The sequence below is a fragment of the Cetorhinus maximus genome, chromosome 13, assembly GCF_964194155.1.
Source record: "Cetorhinus maximus chromosome 13, sCetMax3.hap1.1, whole genome shotgun sequence".
Taxonomy (NCBI): domain Eukaryota; kingdom Metazoa; phylum Chordata; class Chondrichthyes; order Lamniformes; family Cetorhinidae; genus Cetorhinus; species Cetorhinus maximus.
Window position 1 is genome coordinate 74,268,250 of NC_135891.1, and position 17,852 is coordinate 74,286,101.

General features: G+C 50.0%; 2 protein-coding genes across 3 annotated transcripts in view; both read right to left on the minus strand.

Moving 5' to 3' along the window:
• LOC144688700 (solute carrier family 46 member 2-like) overlaps positions 1-1,648 on the minus strand; it is an 84,235-nt gene extending 82,587 nt beyond the window's left edge. Inside the window, exon 1 of one of the 2 annotated variants that reach the window (XM_078555555.1) lies at positions 184-1,648. In XM_078555555.1, the coding sequence (XP_078411681.1) occupies positions 184-1,147 (964 nt within the window). In that variant the 5' untranslated portion in view covers positions 1,148-1,648. The remainder of the gene's footprint in view (positions 1-183) is intronic. The other variant, XM_078555554.1, reaches the window with a different exon arrangement.
• The window catches only part of LOC144688703 (DNA-binding protein RFX2-like), a 911,596-nt gene that overhangs the window by 478,536 nt on the left and 415,208 nt on the right, over positions 1-17,852 (minus strand). The window lies entirely within an intron of this gene.

The following is a 17,852-nucleotide window of genomic DNA, read 5'->3' on the forward strand; positions in this document are numbered from 1 at the left end:
TCTTGCAGTATTTAGAACCCAGACAGCCATACAAATGGTCTACTGCTCCTGACTTGGTTGTTATTTCAAATCATTCAGATGAAGGAGTTGAATTGTGCAGCTCCTGAGCTTGTGCGGAACCTTTTCACCAAGAGAGTTGATCTAATTTCTATCAGAGCGTTTAAAATGCAGTTAGTCACTTACCAATGAAATATAAGGAGCTTCTTTTCACAAAGGCCATGGTGGTAAATCCAATGGTGTTGGAGATTATGCCTATCAGCACCAGCGAGATGTCACTTAAACATCTGGAGAGGATCAGAACTCCGAGGAAGCTGGTCAGAAACATGATGTAGCAGGCTGCCTTGCCGTAGCCCACCCAGACCGCATCCCAGCTCAATGGGGGCTTCAGAACAAAGATTGAGATGATATTCTCCCCGCCAGTTACTCCAAAATCATACAGGAGGTAGCAGAGAAAGAGAAGAATCATCTCTGTGCTATATCTCCTCAGACTGAGATTATTCACATCTGTAGGAACCTGGCCTTGTGGGCGGACTGTTGGGTATCTGAGGATAAATGCTGAGTACAGCAGACTTAATAAATACAGAGTCAGACATAGACAGATTAGCAGGAGCCCATGCTGGTTATTAACTTTCACCAGGAAGAAGTGACCAGATGCCACACTGCCCAGGAATCCAGCCATCCCTGATGCTACCTCCAACATATTTAACCTCAGACTGCGTCTTGCTGCTCCCGACCTCAGGGCAGTGATGGCATTAATCCCACTCCAATAAGCTGGGAACCCTCCTGTCAATCCATTGATCACAGCTGATCCATACATCACACCGACAGGCAGCTGGAAAATGTGGGTGAAGAGCAGTAAGAACCTTCCCAGTAGATACCCCAGTAATGGCACCACCAGCAGAACCTTCTGACCTTGGCGATCTGCCCACTTTCCCAATAGCACTGTTGTCAGTAAGGGGGCTAATGAGTAGATCATGTTGTAAATCATGTAGAACTGGGCCACTTCCTTCTGGGCCAGGTCACTGTTGCCAGGTGTTGTCCCATTTAGCCGGTCATATACCACCATCAACAGCGCTGTGTCAAAGAGGGAATTGGCTACATTGGTCACAACCACCACTGGCTCCACAAAGCTTAACAGACCATCCATATCACCACCCTGAGCTATCTCTACTGCTACAGTATCTGTCTCAATGTCCACTGTGTACAACCGGCTGCATGTCAGAATCTATAGGGAGACTGCGTCTGCAGCAGACTCTGTCTGGGGCAGTCTCTGTCTGCAGCAGACTCTGTCCGGAGCAGTCTCTGTCTGGATCAGTCTCAGAGCGGAGCAGTCTGTGTTGAGCAGCCTCTGCGTGGAGCAGTCTCTGCATGGAATAGTCTCTGTATGGATCAGTCTCTGAGTGGAGCAGTCTCTGCCTGGAGAAGTCTCTGTATGGATCAGTCTCTGAGTGGAGCAGTCTCTGCCTGGAGAAGTCTCTGTCTGGATCAGTCTCTGAGTGAAGCAGTCTCTGCCTGGAGAAGTCTCTGTCTGGATCAGTCTCTGAGTGAAGCAGTCTCTGCCTGGAGAAGTCTCTGTCTGGATCAGTCTCTGTGTTGAGCAGTCTCTGCCTGGAGCAGTTGCTGCCTGGAGAAGTCTCTGTCTGGATCAGTCTCTGAGTGAAGCTGTCGCTGCCTGGAGCAGTTGCTGCCTGGAGCAGTTGCTGCCTGGAGAAGTCTCTGTCTGGATCAGTCTCTGTGTTGAGCAGTCGCTGCCTGGAGCAGTTGCTGCCTGGAGAAGTCTCTGTCTGGATCAGTCTCTGAGTGAAGCAGTCGCTGCCTGGAGCAGTTGCTGCCTGGAGAAGTCTCTGTCTGGATCAGTCTCTGAGTGAAGCAGTTGCTGCCTGGAGAAGTCTCTGTCTGGATCAGTCTCTGAGTGAAGCAGTCGCTGCCTGGAGCAGTTGCTGCCTGGAGAAGTCCCTGTCTGGATCAGTCTCTGAGTGAAGCAGTTGCTGCCTGGAGAAGTCTCTGTCTGGATCAGTCTCTGAGTGAAGCAGTCGCTGCCTGGAGCAGTTGCTGCCTGGAGAAGTCTCTGTCTGGATCAGTCTCTGAGTGAAGCAGTTGCTGCCTGGAGAAGTCTCTGTCTGAATCAGTCTCTGAGTGAAGCTGTCTCTGTACTCGGAAGTCAGTTTATAAATCTCACTCACAGAACTGCAGCTCCGTTTATTGAATTCTGCATGCAAATAGGGAAACTCCCTCTTGATAGTTTGAGTTATTCTGTAATAGTTGCTGACGTGAGCCTGGTTTGGTATGAGGAATTGTGAGAATGAAAAAAGGAACTAGTATCTAACTCCATGAAACCCACACAGTGCCTTTGGAAAGTGAATTCACCACTGTGACTCATCACATTTGAAACCAGACAATTTTTACTCTTGGAACTTTAATGGATTTTCTAGTTCTCAGCAATAAGGGAACTAGAAAATCCATTAAAGTTCCAAGAGTAAATGGATAATGACCCAGGGTAATGCTCTGGGGAATGGGGTTCAAATCCCACCACAGCAGATAGTGGAATTTGAATTTAATAAAAATCTGGAATGATGACCATGAAACCATTATTGTAAAAAGCTTTAGGGAGGGAAATCTGCAGTTCTGGCCCACTCTAGCTCCACAGCAATGTGGTTGACACTGAAATGGCCTAGCAAGTCACTCAGTTGCTACAAAGTCACAAAAAGAGGAAACAGCAATGGCAAGTTCAGCCCTGTCCTGTCTCACAGACTAGTTCAAGCAACAGCCTGACATAGTCATGCTCATGGAATCATACCTTACAGACACCACCATTACCACCAGGACAGACCCAGCAGAGGTGGTGGCACAGTGGGAAACAGTTGGGAGGGACTCCAGACCCCATGAAGTCTCCTGGCATCACAGAATCATAGTGCAGAAGAGGCCCTTTGGCCCATTGAGTCTGCACTGACACATGAGAAACACCTGACCTACCTACCTAATCCCATTTACCAGCACTTGGCACATAGCCTTGAATGTTATGACGTGCCAAGTGCTCATCCAGGTACTTCTTAAAGGATGTGAGGCAACACACCTCCACCACCCTCCCAGGCAGTGCATTCCAGATCGTCACCACCCTCTGGGTTAAAAAGTTTTTCCTCACATCCCCCCCACACCTCCTGCCCCTCACCTTGAACTTATGCCCCCTTGTGACTGACCCTTCAACTAAGGGGAACAGCTGCTCCCTATCCACCCTGTCCATGCCCCTCATAATCTTGTACACCTCGATTAGGTCGCCCCTCAGTCTTCTCTGCTCCAACAAAAACAACCCAAGTCTATCCAACCTCTCTTCATAACTTAAATGTTTCATCCCAGGCAACATCCTGGTGAATCTCCTCTGCACCCCCTCCAGTGCAATCACATCCTTCCTATAATGTGGCGACCAGAACTGCACACAGTACTCCAGCTGTGGCCTCACCAAGGTTCTACACAACTCCAACATGACCTCCCTACTTTTCTAATCTATGCCTTGATTGATAAAGGCAAGTGTCCCATATGCCTTTTTCACCACCCCACTAACATGCCCCTCCTCCTTCAGAGATCTATGGACACACACGCCAAGGTCCCTTTGTGCCTCAGAACTTCCTAGTGCCATGTCGTTCGTTGAATACTTCAAATCAAATATGGGCAAGGAAACCTCCTGCTGATTACCACATCCCTCCCTCAGCAAGATGAATCAGTGCTCCTCCATATTGAACACCACTCGGAGGTGCAGAATGTACTCTGGGGGAGCTTTTGCTCCGTAAAAATGAGGTGTCAACCTGGTGAAGTTATAACACAGAACTACTTGTGTGCCAAGCAGCATAACCAACAAGTCATAGATAGAGCTAAGCAATCCCACAACCAATGGATCAAATCTAAGCTCTGCAGTCCTGCCATGTCCAGTTGTGAATGGTGGTGGATAATTAAACACTCGAGGAGGTTGCTCCACAAATATCCCCATCCTCAATAATGGAGGAGCCCAGCACATCAGTGCAAAAGATAAGGCTGAAGCATTTGCAACAATCTCCAGCCAGAAGTGCTGAGTGGATGATCCATCTCGGCCTCCTCCGGAGGTCCCCAGCATCACAGGTGCCAGTCTTCAGCCAATTCGTTTCACTCCACGTGACATCAAGAAATGGCTGAAGGCACTGGATACTGCAAAGGCTATGGGCCCTGACAACATTTCGGCAATAGTACTGAAGACTTGTGCTCCAGAACTTGCTATGCCCCTAGCCAAGCTGTTCCAGTACAGCTACAGCACTGGCATCTACCCAGCTATGTGGAAAGTTTCCCAGGTATGTCCTGTACACAAAAAGCAAGACAAATCCAACCTGGCGAATTACCGCCCCATCAGTCTACTCTTGATTATCAGTAAAGTAATGGAGAGGGTCATCAACAATACTATCAAGCGGCACTTGCTTAGCAATAACCTGCTCACTGATGCCCAGTTTGGGTTCCGCCAGAGCCACTCAGCTCCTGACCTCATTACAGCCTTGGTTCAAACATGGACAAAATGAACTCCTGAGGTGAGGTGAGAAAGACTGCCCTCGACATCAAGGCCGCACTTGACTAAGTATGACATCAAGGAGCCCTAGCAAAACTAGAGTCAATGGGAATCAGGGGGAAAATTCTCCGCTGGTTGGAGTCATATCTAGCACAAAGGAAGATGGATGGTTGTTGGAGATCAATCATCTCAGCTCCAGGACATCACCGCAGGAGTTCCTCAGGGTAGTGTCCTCAGCCCAACCATCTTCAGCTGACCTTCCTTCCATCATAAGATCAAAAGTGGTGATGTTCACTGATAATAGCACAATGTTCAACACCATTTGTGACTCCTCAGATGCTGAAGCAGTCCTTGTCCAAATGCAGCAAGACCCGGACAATATCCAGGCTTGAGCTGACAAGTGGCAAGTAACATTCGCTCCACACAAGTGTCAGGCAATGACCATCTCCAACAAGAGAGAATCCAACCATTGCCCTCTGATATTTAATAGCATTACCATCACTGAATCCCCCACTATCAACACCCTGTGGGGTTACCATTGACCAGAAACTGAACTGGACTAGTCATATAAATACTGTGGCTACAAAAGCAGGTCAAAGGCTAGGAATCCTGACTCCCCAAAGCCTGTCCACCATCTACAAGGCACAAGCCAGGAGTGTGATGGAATACTCCCCACTTACCTGGATGAGTGCAGCACCTACAACACTCAAGAAGCTTGACACCATCCAAGACAAAGCAGCCCACTTGATTGGCACCCCATCCACAAACATTCACTCCCTCCACCACTGACACACAATAGCAGCAGTGTGTACCATCTACAAGATGCACTGCAGGAACTCACCAAGGCTCCTTAGACAGCACCTTCCAAACCCAAGACCACTACTATCCAGAAGGACACGGGCAACACCGCAACCTGGAAGTTCCCCTCACCATCCTGATTTGGAAATATATCGCCGTTCCTTCACTGTCGCTGGGTAAAAATCCTGGAACTCCCTTCCTAACAGCACTGTGGGTGTACCTACACCACATGGACTGCAGCGGTTTAAGACAGCTCATCACCACCTTCTCAAGGGCAACTAGGGATGGGCAATAAATGCTGGCCCAGCCAGTGAAGCCCACATCCTGTGAATTAATTTTTAAAAATTATTTGTTAATTGTTTGGATTCCCATGGAGAGCAATAACTTTCAAAAAGAGATGTATTTTCCTAACAACCAACAGGAATAACCAAATACAGGAAAGTGGCGTCACAGGTAGACAGGGTTGTAAAGAAAGCTTTTGGCATACTGGCCTTCATAAATCAAAGTATTGAGTATAGGAGTTGGGATGTTATGGTGAGGTTGTATAAGACATTGGTGAGGCCAACTTTGGAGTATTGTGTGCAGTTCTGGTCGCCTAACTACAGGAAGGAAATCAGTAAGATTGAGAGAGTGCAGAGAAGATTTACTAGGATGTTGCCGGGTCTTAAGGAATTGAGTTACAGGGAAAGATTAAACAGGTTAGGACTTTATTCCTTGGAGCGTAGAAGAGTGAGGGGAGATATGATAAAAGTTTACAAAATTATGAGGGGTATAGACAGAGTAAATGCGAGTAGGCTCTTTCCACTTAGATTAGGAGAAATAAACACGAGAGGACATGGCTTTAGGGTGAAAGGGGAAAGGTTTAGGGGGAACATTAGGGGGAACTTCTTCACTCAGAGAGTGGTGAGAGTGTGGAACGAGCTACTATCTGACGTGGTAAATGCGGGCTCACTCTTAAGTTTTAAGAATAAATTAGATAGATACATGGATGGGAGAGGTCTGGAGGGTTATGGACTAGGTGCAGGTCAATGGGACTAGCGGAATAATATTTCAGCACAAACTAGAAGGGCCGAATGGCCTGTTTTTCTGTGCTGTAGTGTTCTATGGTTCTATGGTTCTAGGATTTCATACTGTAATAAAAAAACCAAAATCAACTTTGATCAAACATTACTTAACAGACAAATGATACACTGAACTAAAGATAAGGCAAAGTCAATATGTTTTTGTGAAAGGAGAATTGTAGTTAACTAACTGGAGTTCTTTGAGGAAGTAACAAGCAATGTAGATAAAGAGGAACCTCTCGATGTTGTGTACTTGGATTTCCAAAATGCATTTGACAAAGTGCCACATCAAAGGTTATTACACAAAATAAGAGCTCATGGTGTAGGGGGTAAGATATTAGCATGGCTGGAGAATTGGTTAACAAACAGGAAGCAAAGAGTGTAGAGAAATGGGTCTTTTTCAGGTTTGCAAGCTGCTCCAAGTGTTGTGCCACAGGGATCAGTGCTGCGGCTCAACTATTCACAATTTATATCAATGACTTGGATGAAGGAACCGAATGTATCGTACTAAATCTGCCAATGACACCCAGATAGGTAGGATAGTGAGTGTCAAGAGGAGGTAAAGGGCAGGATTTTCTGGTCCCTCCAGTGGTGGATGCTATGGCGGGTGGGGTGGGAAAATTTGGCAGTCATCCAAAAATCAGTTTCTTGCTGGAGTAAGAATAGATTACGATTGTCCACTCCCGACTTTAACGGAAGTCAGCTAGGCTGCCTCGCCATGCTGGGAACCGCGCTTGTACCATTTACATGTCATGAACATTGATTAAAAAGACGGCTCACCAAAATCACACCCTCACTCCAGATCAAAAGGCCATGTTGATGGCTAATTAGACCGATGTGATTCACAACCAGATATAAGCGACGTGCACATGGCGAGCAGCACTTCACTTGTGACCTCGAGGTTTGTTTGTCTACTTTTCAAAGTGCTGTGATCATGGCTGCACTGACTTTGTGCCAAAGCTGCGTAGGCGAGACCAGCAGGAACTCGGGGCGGGGGGGCAGGGGGGGGCTCACAGACAAGGTCATCCATTCCAGACCAGTAGGACAAGAGGGTGGCAGTGAAAGGGACTGGAGGGCAAAGGCTTGACAGGGGGGGTGTCGGGTGCACAGAGACACATGACTGTGGGGGGAGAAGACTGTGGAAGGGTGCACGCAGACACATGACGGGGGGGGAAGACTATGGAAGGGTGCACACAGACATATGACTGGGTGGGGAAGACTATGGAAGAGTGCACACAGACACATGACGGTGCGGGGAGGACTATGGAAGGGTGCACACAGACATATGACTGGGGGGGAAGACTATGGAAGAGTGCACACAGACACATGACGGTGGGGGGGAAGGCTGTTGAAGGGTGCACACAGACATATGACAGGGGGGTTGAAATTATTCGAAAGCACAGACAGTCCTGGCAAGAGCACAAGAGGTAGTCAGGGCCAGGATGTACAATCAGTCCTGTGGCTCTGTGCTGTGCTTGGAAAGACTGTCCTGGTCCCGGTCCAGGGAGGATGAGGGCCTGTCAGTCCTGTGTTAGTCATGCCCAGCATGGTGTGTGCAGGGCGTGGTCATTCCCTCACACACATCAATCCCGGGGGTTTCTGGCGTCATACTGGGCCCAGATGGCACAGTCACAGTCAGGGGAGGCACCTGCAAAGATGGCAAAGAGGTAATGTGGGGGTGGGCACTCGATGGTTTCATGTGGGGGGGTCTCTGTAGGTCACAGTGCAGTAGGCCTCAAGATGGGGAGGGGTCAGGTCTACAGTGGGGCATCGGAAAATCAACATCAAAGGATTCGGGGGTAGGACAGGGATATCCATAACTATAACTCTGGGATCGCTGATTAGAGGGGTGGGAAGAAGAGTGACTGGAGGGAGGGAAATCTGAACATGTTGTTCCTCCAATACGATGGGGGAGATTTGCACACAGAGGGAAGGTCGAAGCTGGTCTGGGATTAGAAGCTCAGCACCACCATTTTCCAAGTGAATTGATGACGCAGTTAAAAAAGAAAGTATGAAAAGATTTGCCAGGGGAGGGCTCTTAGGGCTTGTGGAAGGAGTCAACCACTGCATGTGTGGGCCAGTGGAAGGGGCACCCTCCTAAATTCCGATTTTCCTAATGGAGAGGAAGGCGCAGTGAGACGCTAGGAACAACCAAATGCCAATTTAAGGAATTTGGCTCCTTAACTCCTTCAGTGCTTTCATGTGAGAATATAATTCTGATTGGGGCCATTGGGTGATTGCCTTGGAAAGAACCTTTGTCCCATTCGTGAGAAATCCCGAGTATCAGGAGGAACCAATAGAAAAGGGGCCACGGGCCAAAATGCAGATGCCTAATGGCCATAAGACCTTCAAACTGTGCAGCTGCCAGGTTCAGATATGGGAACCCCCCCCACTCCCCACCACTGGCACCCCCCCCCCCCCCCCCCACCCCCCCCCCCCCCCCCCCCTCCCAACCCACGCCAACAAACTTTCATTCCATCACTGCGAGTAGGGGGCTGTGTAAACCAAAGGATACGGTCTGAGAGTGCCTGCCTGAAGCTTCTAGCAGCTGGCAGAACTCTTTCAGGCCCCAGCCCCTGTGTCAAAGCACTGAAGCACTGACATTGGAGTTGTGTTTACTGGGATGGGGGGAGGTTGGAGTGGTGGGTGTGCTTCAGGTCATCCTCAAAGCTGGAATAGCATCGCAAAGGGACTAATTGGGGATGTAATGGCTGTAATGAATGTAGCCCATTGGCTCCACAGTCACTCCCTAGTAAGCAACAGGAAAATGACCTTTGCAGGCTTCTGCCCACTCATGTTTCTGTTCAATGTTTCCGCAGAGACGAGCACTAGGGAAACATGGATGGAACGGCCAATGTTGCATTCATCCTAGTAACCAGGCAACTAAAAAGGAGAAGTGCCCGTCACTGCCAGGCTGGGCAAAGGGAAGAGCCTCACCCTGATGAACAAGGGCCTGCAGGGCCCCCTCAACACCCGAGGCTGAGGCTGCCAGAGCCCGTGAGCGGAGGCATCTGGTTGGACCAAAGGCGTGAGGAGATGTTTCTCATGCCTCAAGATGAGTGAGAGACCGTGCTTTTGATGCCTTCGCACATCTGAGGATGTGGTGGCCCACATCTGTCACATTCTCCCGGAGGAGGTGGCAGTGCAGGGACTGAGAGGCCATCCATTGCCAGTGGCTCTAAAAGTGACCACTGCTCCAAACCTCTTTGTGAGTAGTTCATTCCAGGGCTCCACTGGGGATCTCTGTGGGATTTTCAAGCATACAGGAGGTCACCGATGCCCTCTTTAGCAAGGCTCACAATTACATACAGTTTTCACTAGCTGACAGCGGGTTTTGCTGTGATCCCTGGATACCCACAGGTGCAGGGTGCCATCAACTGCAATCGTGGCTTTAAGAACTCCCTGGCAGTAACCATTACAATTCATTAACAGGAAAGGGTCCCACTCTTTCAATGTGCAGCTGGTCTACAACCCCCACAAGCAGATTGTGCAGGTATGTGAGAGATAACCTACAACTCGTACATCTTGAGTCACTTGCAGGTGCCACAGATCTTCGAGGGCCCTCAGCACATCCGGGATTGGCTCCTCAGTGATAAAGGCTGCCCAGAAAGGATATGGCGGCCACAAAGTGCCTCAGAGGAGGGATACAACACTGCTCAATGCTGCAACACTCTCATTGATTGAGCAGACCACTGGTATCTTGAAGTTGCGTTTTTGATGTCTGGACAGGAGTGACAGCGCTCTCCAGTACTGTCCCCAGGGGGCCTCCCACATCACTGTGGCTTGCTGCACCCTACACAACCTGGCACTCCAAAGTGGGGGTGTCTTGCCAGATGTTGAGATGGAAGAGCTGCACGTCTCCTCCAATAATGAGGGCGTTGAGAGGGCTGAGCGCAATGAAGGCGAAGAAGCTGAAGGTCCACAGGAAGAGGCCATAGCACGGGCCAGACGAGGCAAGCATGCAGATTTTATAGGCACTAGATTCCAGGAGGATGATGATGACTAGCTATGACAACCCTCTTTCGCCAGTGCCCTCCATGTTGGGTCCATCTTATCACCTCTGTTGCTATCCTGTTCATCTCAATGCAGCACATCCATCTCTGAATGAGGAGTTAAATTCTAGTGTCACAATGTCCTCATCCTTGGAAGGTGCAGCAGCCTCAGGAGCATGTGACCTTTCTGTTACGGGATAATCACTACAACAGGGCATTTTGTGAGCACAGTTGAGATGGTGCAGTGTCTTCAAGCATCTCACCAACATCCCACTGCTTACAGCAGCCTTCAAGAGGCTGGAGCAGCACTGCAATCCTCAGTGCTCTGCAACAGAATGTCTGCATTGTGACAAGATGTGAGGTCGACTCTGAGTCCACTCCACGGTTGTTCATGCCTGACAAATGTTGATGTCTCTTCATCATACTCAGTCCGCAGCATCACATACCTCCTCAAAACACAGTCATCTGTAACTCTCAGTGAAGGATGTGAGGCTGCCGCTCAGCTCACCTCTCAATGGACCCCAAAAACTTCACGTGCAGTATATTCTGATATCTGCTACCATTCATGAACATGCCTTCGTTTGGAGTCTCCCAATTTGCCGATACTTAGCCATTTGTGCTCCCAAAAATGCTGACACTCCATTTAGCCCTGAAGGACCCAAATCATTGAGAATAAAGAGCACACATCTGATGTATTGCAACCTCACTCTGATCCCATTTCAGGGCTACACGTTTTCATCCCAACAGTCTGACATATGCACACAGATACCAGGCACACAGATGCCATTGTCAGTTGCACATAACCATTTCAATTGACCATCTGAGAGCTGGTAAAGGGTTAATGTTAGGAGACACTAGCCAGCCCTTGTGGCCCGGTGTACCATCCTCCCATATCCATGTCAGCCATCTGGGGCCTCTGCACACAACTCCAGGGCTGCACAGTTTTAACCACCTAGCAGGAAACGCAAGGGCCAATGTGTGGCAGTGTGTTTGAAAATTCTAAAACATGGAGGTGGGAAGCTGGGCACTAATCTGGGGTTGACATACAGATGTACACGAGGAATAAGATAACACTGCAGGCGGACAGGAGCGCATAAGAGCTCAGCGTTCAGGTTCATTGGTAAAGCACACTCAAGGTTGACAGAAAGTACAGGCAGGACAATGAAAGATGCCCTGTCTCCATGCGCATCAAGATTTCATCCTCTAGGATACACATTGAGCACTCTACAATGCAGGGGAATCGAGGGACTAAAGCAGCCTCCAAGTTCTACACTCATGAGGCAACATCGGATGAATCTCTGATGTACGTCTTAGAGATGCCTTGGCCAAGCACAAAGTTCTTTGAGGCCGATGCTTCAATCACGTCAGTACTGAGCAAAGGATGGGCGCAGAGTGTTATGAGAGGGTTCCACACACCATAGAGCTAAGGGATATTATAGGACATCTGCGGGGGGATGACAGGGTTGTGGGGGGTGGTTGGCAAATCTGTGAGACTTGAATGACCACAAGGAATATCCTCAGATAACAAGAGGCATACACAACATGAGAAGTGGAATGAGTGGAAATCTATTTGTATTTGTGCAAACTCCTTAAGATTGTGAACATCTGTGCAACCTTGATGCTCCTAGTGTTTCTTAATTTTTCTAAACCTATCGCCACATCTTGGTTCTTCCCCGACATCCACAGCAGAGGTGGAGGCAGCCTGCTGACTGCTACACCCTGTCTGTGATGACATTGGCAGGCATCCGCTGGGGGCCCGAGACTTGGAGGTCCCCAGCCTGCTTTAGGTCTCCAGCTGTGGGGTAGGTGCACCTTCTTCGGCCTGTGGAGCTGCAGATGATGGGGTCACAGACAGGAGGGATTGGGATTAGCGGGACACTCTCAGAGTCACCTGGGTGGATGGTCCTGGGGTGTCCAGCTGACGGTTCTCCTCCCTATGGGTGCCCAAGGGCCACTGCCTGACTCCTTGAGGAGAAAGGGGCACCTGGAGTGAGGTTGAGTTGCCACGTCTGTCTCTCACTTAGCCACTGATGGGTCCCACCTATGGCTAGAGTGATGGAGTGCAGATCCTGGTGTATATTAAGCCCTATGTCCTGGACCAAGGTCTCCATGGCGGTCGCCATCCTACCTATATTGACCTTGGTGCACTGGCATATTGGCATAATGACATCAGACTGTACACAGATGGACTCCTCCATCATCCATCGCAATCTGCTGACAGCATCTAACAACCCTGCCTGATGCTCCTTTGTCTATTTTTGCAGCTCCAACATCTATGTGAGGACTGAGCCCAGAGGCTTTGTAGAAGCCTGGCCTCTAGCAATCCTCAGAGTCCTGGTGACCTTGGATGTCCCTGCCTCCGCCTGTTGTGGACCCAAATCTGTTCTGTTCTTGCCAGATTGTGACCCTGAGCCTGCTCTACAACCACGTTCCACGAGGTGTGCGTCTCTGTGCTGGTGAAGGTGCGGGCAAACGCTGTGACGGCTCTACATCTAGTGGGTCCTCAGGATCCTCATCTGAGATGGTGTGGGAGCTGGGGCTGATGAGCTGGCTGCTGGTGGGCCTCTTCCTTTTACTGCTGGTGCCTGTCAAAGCGAGAAGAGTTAAGTAGTGATTGGCTGCATAGCCGATGGCATTCCAAAGCAGTCAGTTTCATCGGGTGGGTGATGAGCTGTTGATGGGTCCTCACTGCCTTGGGAGATGACAGTCCCACTCTCGGCGCAGGCACAGTCCCAGTCCTCACCAGCCAGCTCTGCCCCACACTCTTTAAACCTGCTTCTAAGCCCTTTGTTCCTATGTGTTATGGGTTATGGGGGGTAGGTAGGAAAGTGGAGTGGAGGCCGCAATCAGCTCAGCCATTGACTAGCAGAGCAGGCTCAAGCGGCCGAATGCCCTACTCCTGCTCCTATTTCTTATGTCCAGCCATTTGATTTCAATAGGTTTCTGTTTGAGTTCCACTCTCAAGGTAACCAGATCACATAGGCATGTACCTGAGCTGGGGTGTTTCTGGAATTTCCAATTTTACCTTAAGTTAAAGGAGACATTTTAAAACAACCATCCTGTAAAGTCCAGTGTTCACAATATCATCCACTGTAAACTTGCAACAGCTGCTTTTTGTTGCCCATCCCCCATTACCTTGGTGAACCTTCTTCTTGAACAGCTTGTAGCAGTTTTGTTGCAATGTCTGACTGGTTGGACTATTACAGACCAAATTGCTAGACCATTACCGACAGACTTGCTGGACTATTACAGACTGACTTGCTGGACCATTACAAACTGACTGGCTGGACTATTACAGACCAAATTGCTAGACCATTAGAAACTGAATTGCTAGATCATTACAGACTGACTTGCTGGACCATTACAGACTGACTTGCTGGACCATTACAGAGGGCAGTTAACCATCTGGGATCTGGTGTCACATACAGGCCAAACAAAGGGAAGCTGACTGGCTTCCTTCCTTAAACTAGTTTGGTTTTTACAACAATTTGGACACTTTTACGCAAACCACTTTCTTATTTCCATATGTTAAACTGATTTCCAATTCGTAATCTGCCCTGCTGAGATTTGAACTCCTATTCTCAGGATTAGTCTAGTGACATAATAAAAATAGTAACGTAATTTCTGTGCATCTGCATTTCTAATTTCAGGTAATCATTTATAAAATGAATTATATTCTTTTAAAACAAACATACTGTCTCAGCCAAGCAATGGAATATAGGACCAGGAGGAGGAGGCCTTTCAGCCCTTCTAACTGTTCCACCATTCAATTAGATCATGGCTGCTCTGTATCTGACCTCAATTTACCTGTGGGCAGTTTACCCTGGATGATGTTTCCTCTGGCTGGGGGGATCTAGAACAAGGGGCCACAATCTCAGGATAGGGGGTAGGCCATTTAGGACTGAGCTGAGGAGAAACCTCTTCACTCAGAGGGTGGTGAACCTGTGGCATTCTCTACCACAGAAAGCTGTGGAGGCCAAGTCACTGAGTATAGTTGAGGAGGAAATAGATAGATTTCTGGACTCTAAAGGCATCAAGGGGCATGGGGAGTAAGCGGGAGTATGGCGTTGTGATAGAGGATCAGCTGTGATCATATTGAATGGCGGAGCAAGCTCAAAGGGCCAAATGGCCTATTCCTGCTCCTAGTTTCTATGTTCCCACTGATTCCAGTTTTGCCGGGGCCCCTTGGTGCCACACTAGGGGCCATAACCTACGACTAGCGTTGGAAAGTGCAGGCCTGCAGGAATGAGAAGAAATAAATACCTGCTTACCTGATCTTGAAAATTATGTTAACACTTCTGTTCACCGGAGCTGCTTGGGGCTGTCTGTAAGGCGGGTACGTTTAAAGGGCCAGGGAAATTGACAGGCCAGGAGGAAGGTAAGTGTCTAGGGTGGGGGGGTGTGGTCCGAGATATGGGGGATGGGTGGGGGTTGGGTGTTCAAGGTTGGGGGTGGAGCTCGGTCGGAGGTCTGGGGGAGGTTGGAGGTCCGGTGGGGTGGGGGGGGGTGGCGGTGGGATGCTCGGTGATCCGGGGGGGTTTCATTGGGGTGTCCAGGGGAGGGCAGACGTCTATGTGGAGTGTGGTGGGGGTGGGGAGGGTTCTGACTGAGGTTGGGGGCAAAGGTCAGTCACAGGTCCAGGGGCGTGACGGTTTCAGGGGTTCGGAAGTCCATGGGGAACGGGGAGGTCCATGGTCCGGTGCAGAGTGGGGGTGTTGGAAATTGTGGGGGGTGTTGGAAGTGGGTTGGGGGGGTGTCGGAGGTCAGGGGAATGGGGGATTGGAGGTCGGAGGGGTGGGGGGATCGGAGGTCAGAGGGGTGGGGATCGGAGGTCAGAGGGGTGGGGATCGGAGGTCAGACGGTTAGGGTATTGGAGGAAGGAGGGGTGGGGATCGGAGGTCAGATGGGTGGGGGATCGGAGGTCAGAGGGGTGGGGGGATCGGAGGTCGGAGAGGTGAGGGATCGGACGTCGGGGGAGTGGGGGATCGGAGGTCGGGTGTTGAGGGATCGGAGGTCAGATGGGTGGGGGATTGGTGGTCAAATGGATGGGGGATCGGAGGTCGGAGGGGTGAGGGATCGGAGGTCGGAGGGGTAGGGGATTGGAGGTCGGAGGGGTGGGGGGATTGGAGGTCGGAGGGGTGGGGGGATCGGAGGTCGGGGGAGTGGGGGATTGGAGGTTGGAGGGGTGAGGGATCGGAGGTCGGGGGAGTGGGGGATCGGAGGTCGGAGGGGTAGGGGATTGGAGGAAGGAGGGGTGGGGGATAGGAGGTCGGAGGGGTGGGGGATTGGAGATCAGAGGGGTGGGGGATTGGAGGTTGGAGGGGTGGGGATTGGAGTTCAGAGGGGTGCGGTGATCAGAGGTCGGAGGGGTCGGGGATCGGAGGTCGGAGGGGTGGGGGATAGGAGGTCGGAGGGGTGGGGGATTGGAGGTCAGAGGGGTGGGGTATCGGAGGTCGGAGGGGTGGGGGATCGGAGGTCGGGAGTGAGGGATCGGGAGATGGGGTGTGTCGGAGGCCAGGAGGGTGGGGGTTTGGATGTCAAGGGGGTTGGGGCTGTTGGAGGTCATGGGGTTTGGGGCGTCAGAGGTCAGGCGAGTGGGTGTGGGTGGGGATCAGTGGGGGTCAGTGGGTTGGGGGTTTCGGGGGTGTGGGGGGAGTCCCATGGGGTTGACTGGGTATTTACAATAGTTACTCAGAAGTTAGATGAGGTTTTAATTCTTCTAACTTTTTCTGGGTAACTATTGGTATAACCCTGGTGGAACCATGTGAAATTTGTGATTTAAACCCCATTTTCGGATAGTTCCCAGCACAGCGCAATTGCCCAGAGGAAGTTTGCACTTCTGGGCAATTACCGTGCAAACCCTTAACTGGGGACTTCCCAGAGGGATTCCCCAGTGCATCTTTGGGTACCCCCCAAATCCAATGCTGGGGAGCACGGAACTTACAGGCCTGGGTCAAATGCTGCCTTGATGTCAAGGGCAGTCACTCTGACCTCACCTCGGGAGGTCAGCTCCTTTCTCCATGTCTGAACCAAGGCTGTAATGAGGTCAGGAGCTGAGTGGCCCTGGCAGAACACAAACTGACCATCAGTGAGAAAGTTATTATTAAGTTTCATAGCACTGTTAATGACCCTCTCCATCACTTTACTGATGTTCGAGAGTAAACTGATGGGGCGGTAAATGGCCAGGTTGGCTTTGTCCTACTTTTTGTGGACAGGACATACCTGGGCAATTTTCCTCATTGCCGGGTAGATGCCAGTGTTGTAGCTGTACTGGAACAGCTTGGCTAGGGGCGCGGCAAGTTCTGGAGCACAATGTCTTCAGTATTATTGCTGGAATATTGTCAGGACCCATAGCCTTTGCAGTATCCAGTGCCTTCAGCCGTTTCTTGATATCATGTGGGGTGAATCGAATTGGCTGAAGACTGATATCTGTGATGCTGGGGGCCTCCGGAGGAGGCTGAGTTGGATCATCCACTTGGCACTTCTAGCTGAAGACTGTTGCAAATGCTTCAGCCTTATCTTTTGTACTTATCACAGAATCACAGAATTGTTATGGCGCAGAAGAGGCCATTCGGCCCATCGTGTCTGCACTGGCTCTCCAAATGAGCATCATGACTTAGTGCCATTCTCCTGTTTTTTCTCCGTACCTTCATCATTGAGGATGGGGATATTTGTGGAGCCTCCTCCTCCAGTGAGTTGTTTAATTGTCCACCACCATTCATGACTGGATGTGGCAGGACTGCAGAGCTTAGATCTGATCCGTTGGTTGTGGGATCATTTAGCCCTGTCTATCACTTGCTGCTTATGCTGTTTGGCATGCAAGTAGTCCTGTGTTATAGCTTCACCAGGTTGACACCTCATTTTTAAGTATGCCTGGTGCTGCTCCTGGCATGCCCTCCTGCACTCTTCATTGAACCAGGATGGTAACGGTAGAGTGGGGGATATGCCAGGCCATGGGGTTACAGATTGTGGTTGAATACAATTCTGCTGCTGATGACCTACAGCGCCTCATGGATGAGCAGTTTTCAGTTGCTCGATTTGTTCAAAATCTATTCCATTTAGCACCATTTGCCTTCAATCCTATCACAGGAAAAACCAGAGGAAGGTGGGGATGATATTGGATTCTGACTTGACATCAGTTTCTGGGATTTTTCCACCTCTCGTGCACTGCAGCACAGCTCCAGTGTGCTGGGAAATTCTGTCCAAAGCTGAGAGTTTTCAAATCAAGATGTTGTTGGATCAGGAGTCCGTTTAGTTCAGTGAGTACAGGGGTGATGTGTGAATGGGACTTTGTGTGAGTTGGGACACAGGCACATAATGGATCCATGGTCGGGGTTACAACTGATGTCCTGCTGGTTTCCCAGTCACCGGGAAGTGGTTTGGAGGGAATTCCTGGGAGCGTATTGATGGTGGTGAGCAGGATGCACCTGAGGAAAGCTATGGAGGTGTTTACTCTGTGTATAGCATAGTTCCAGA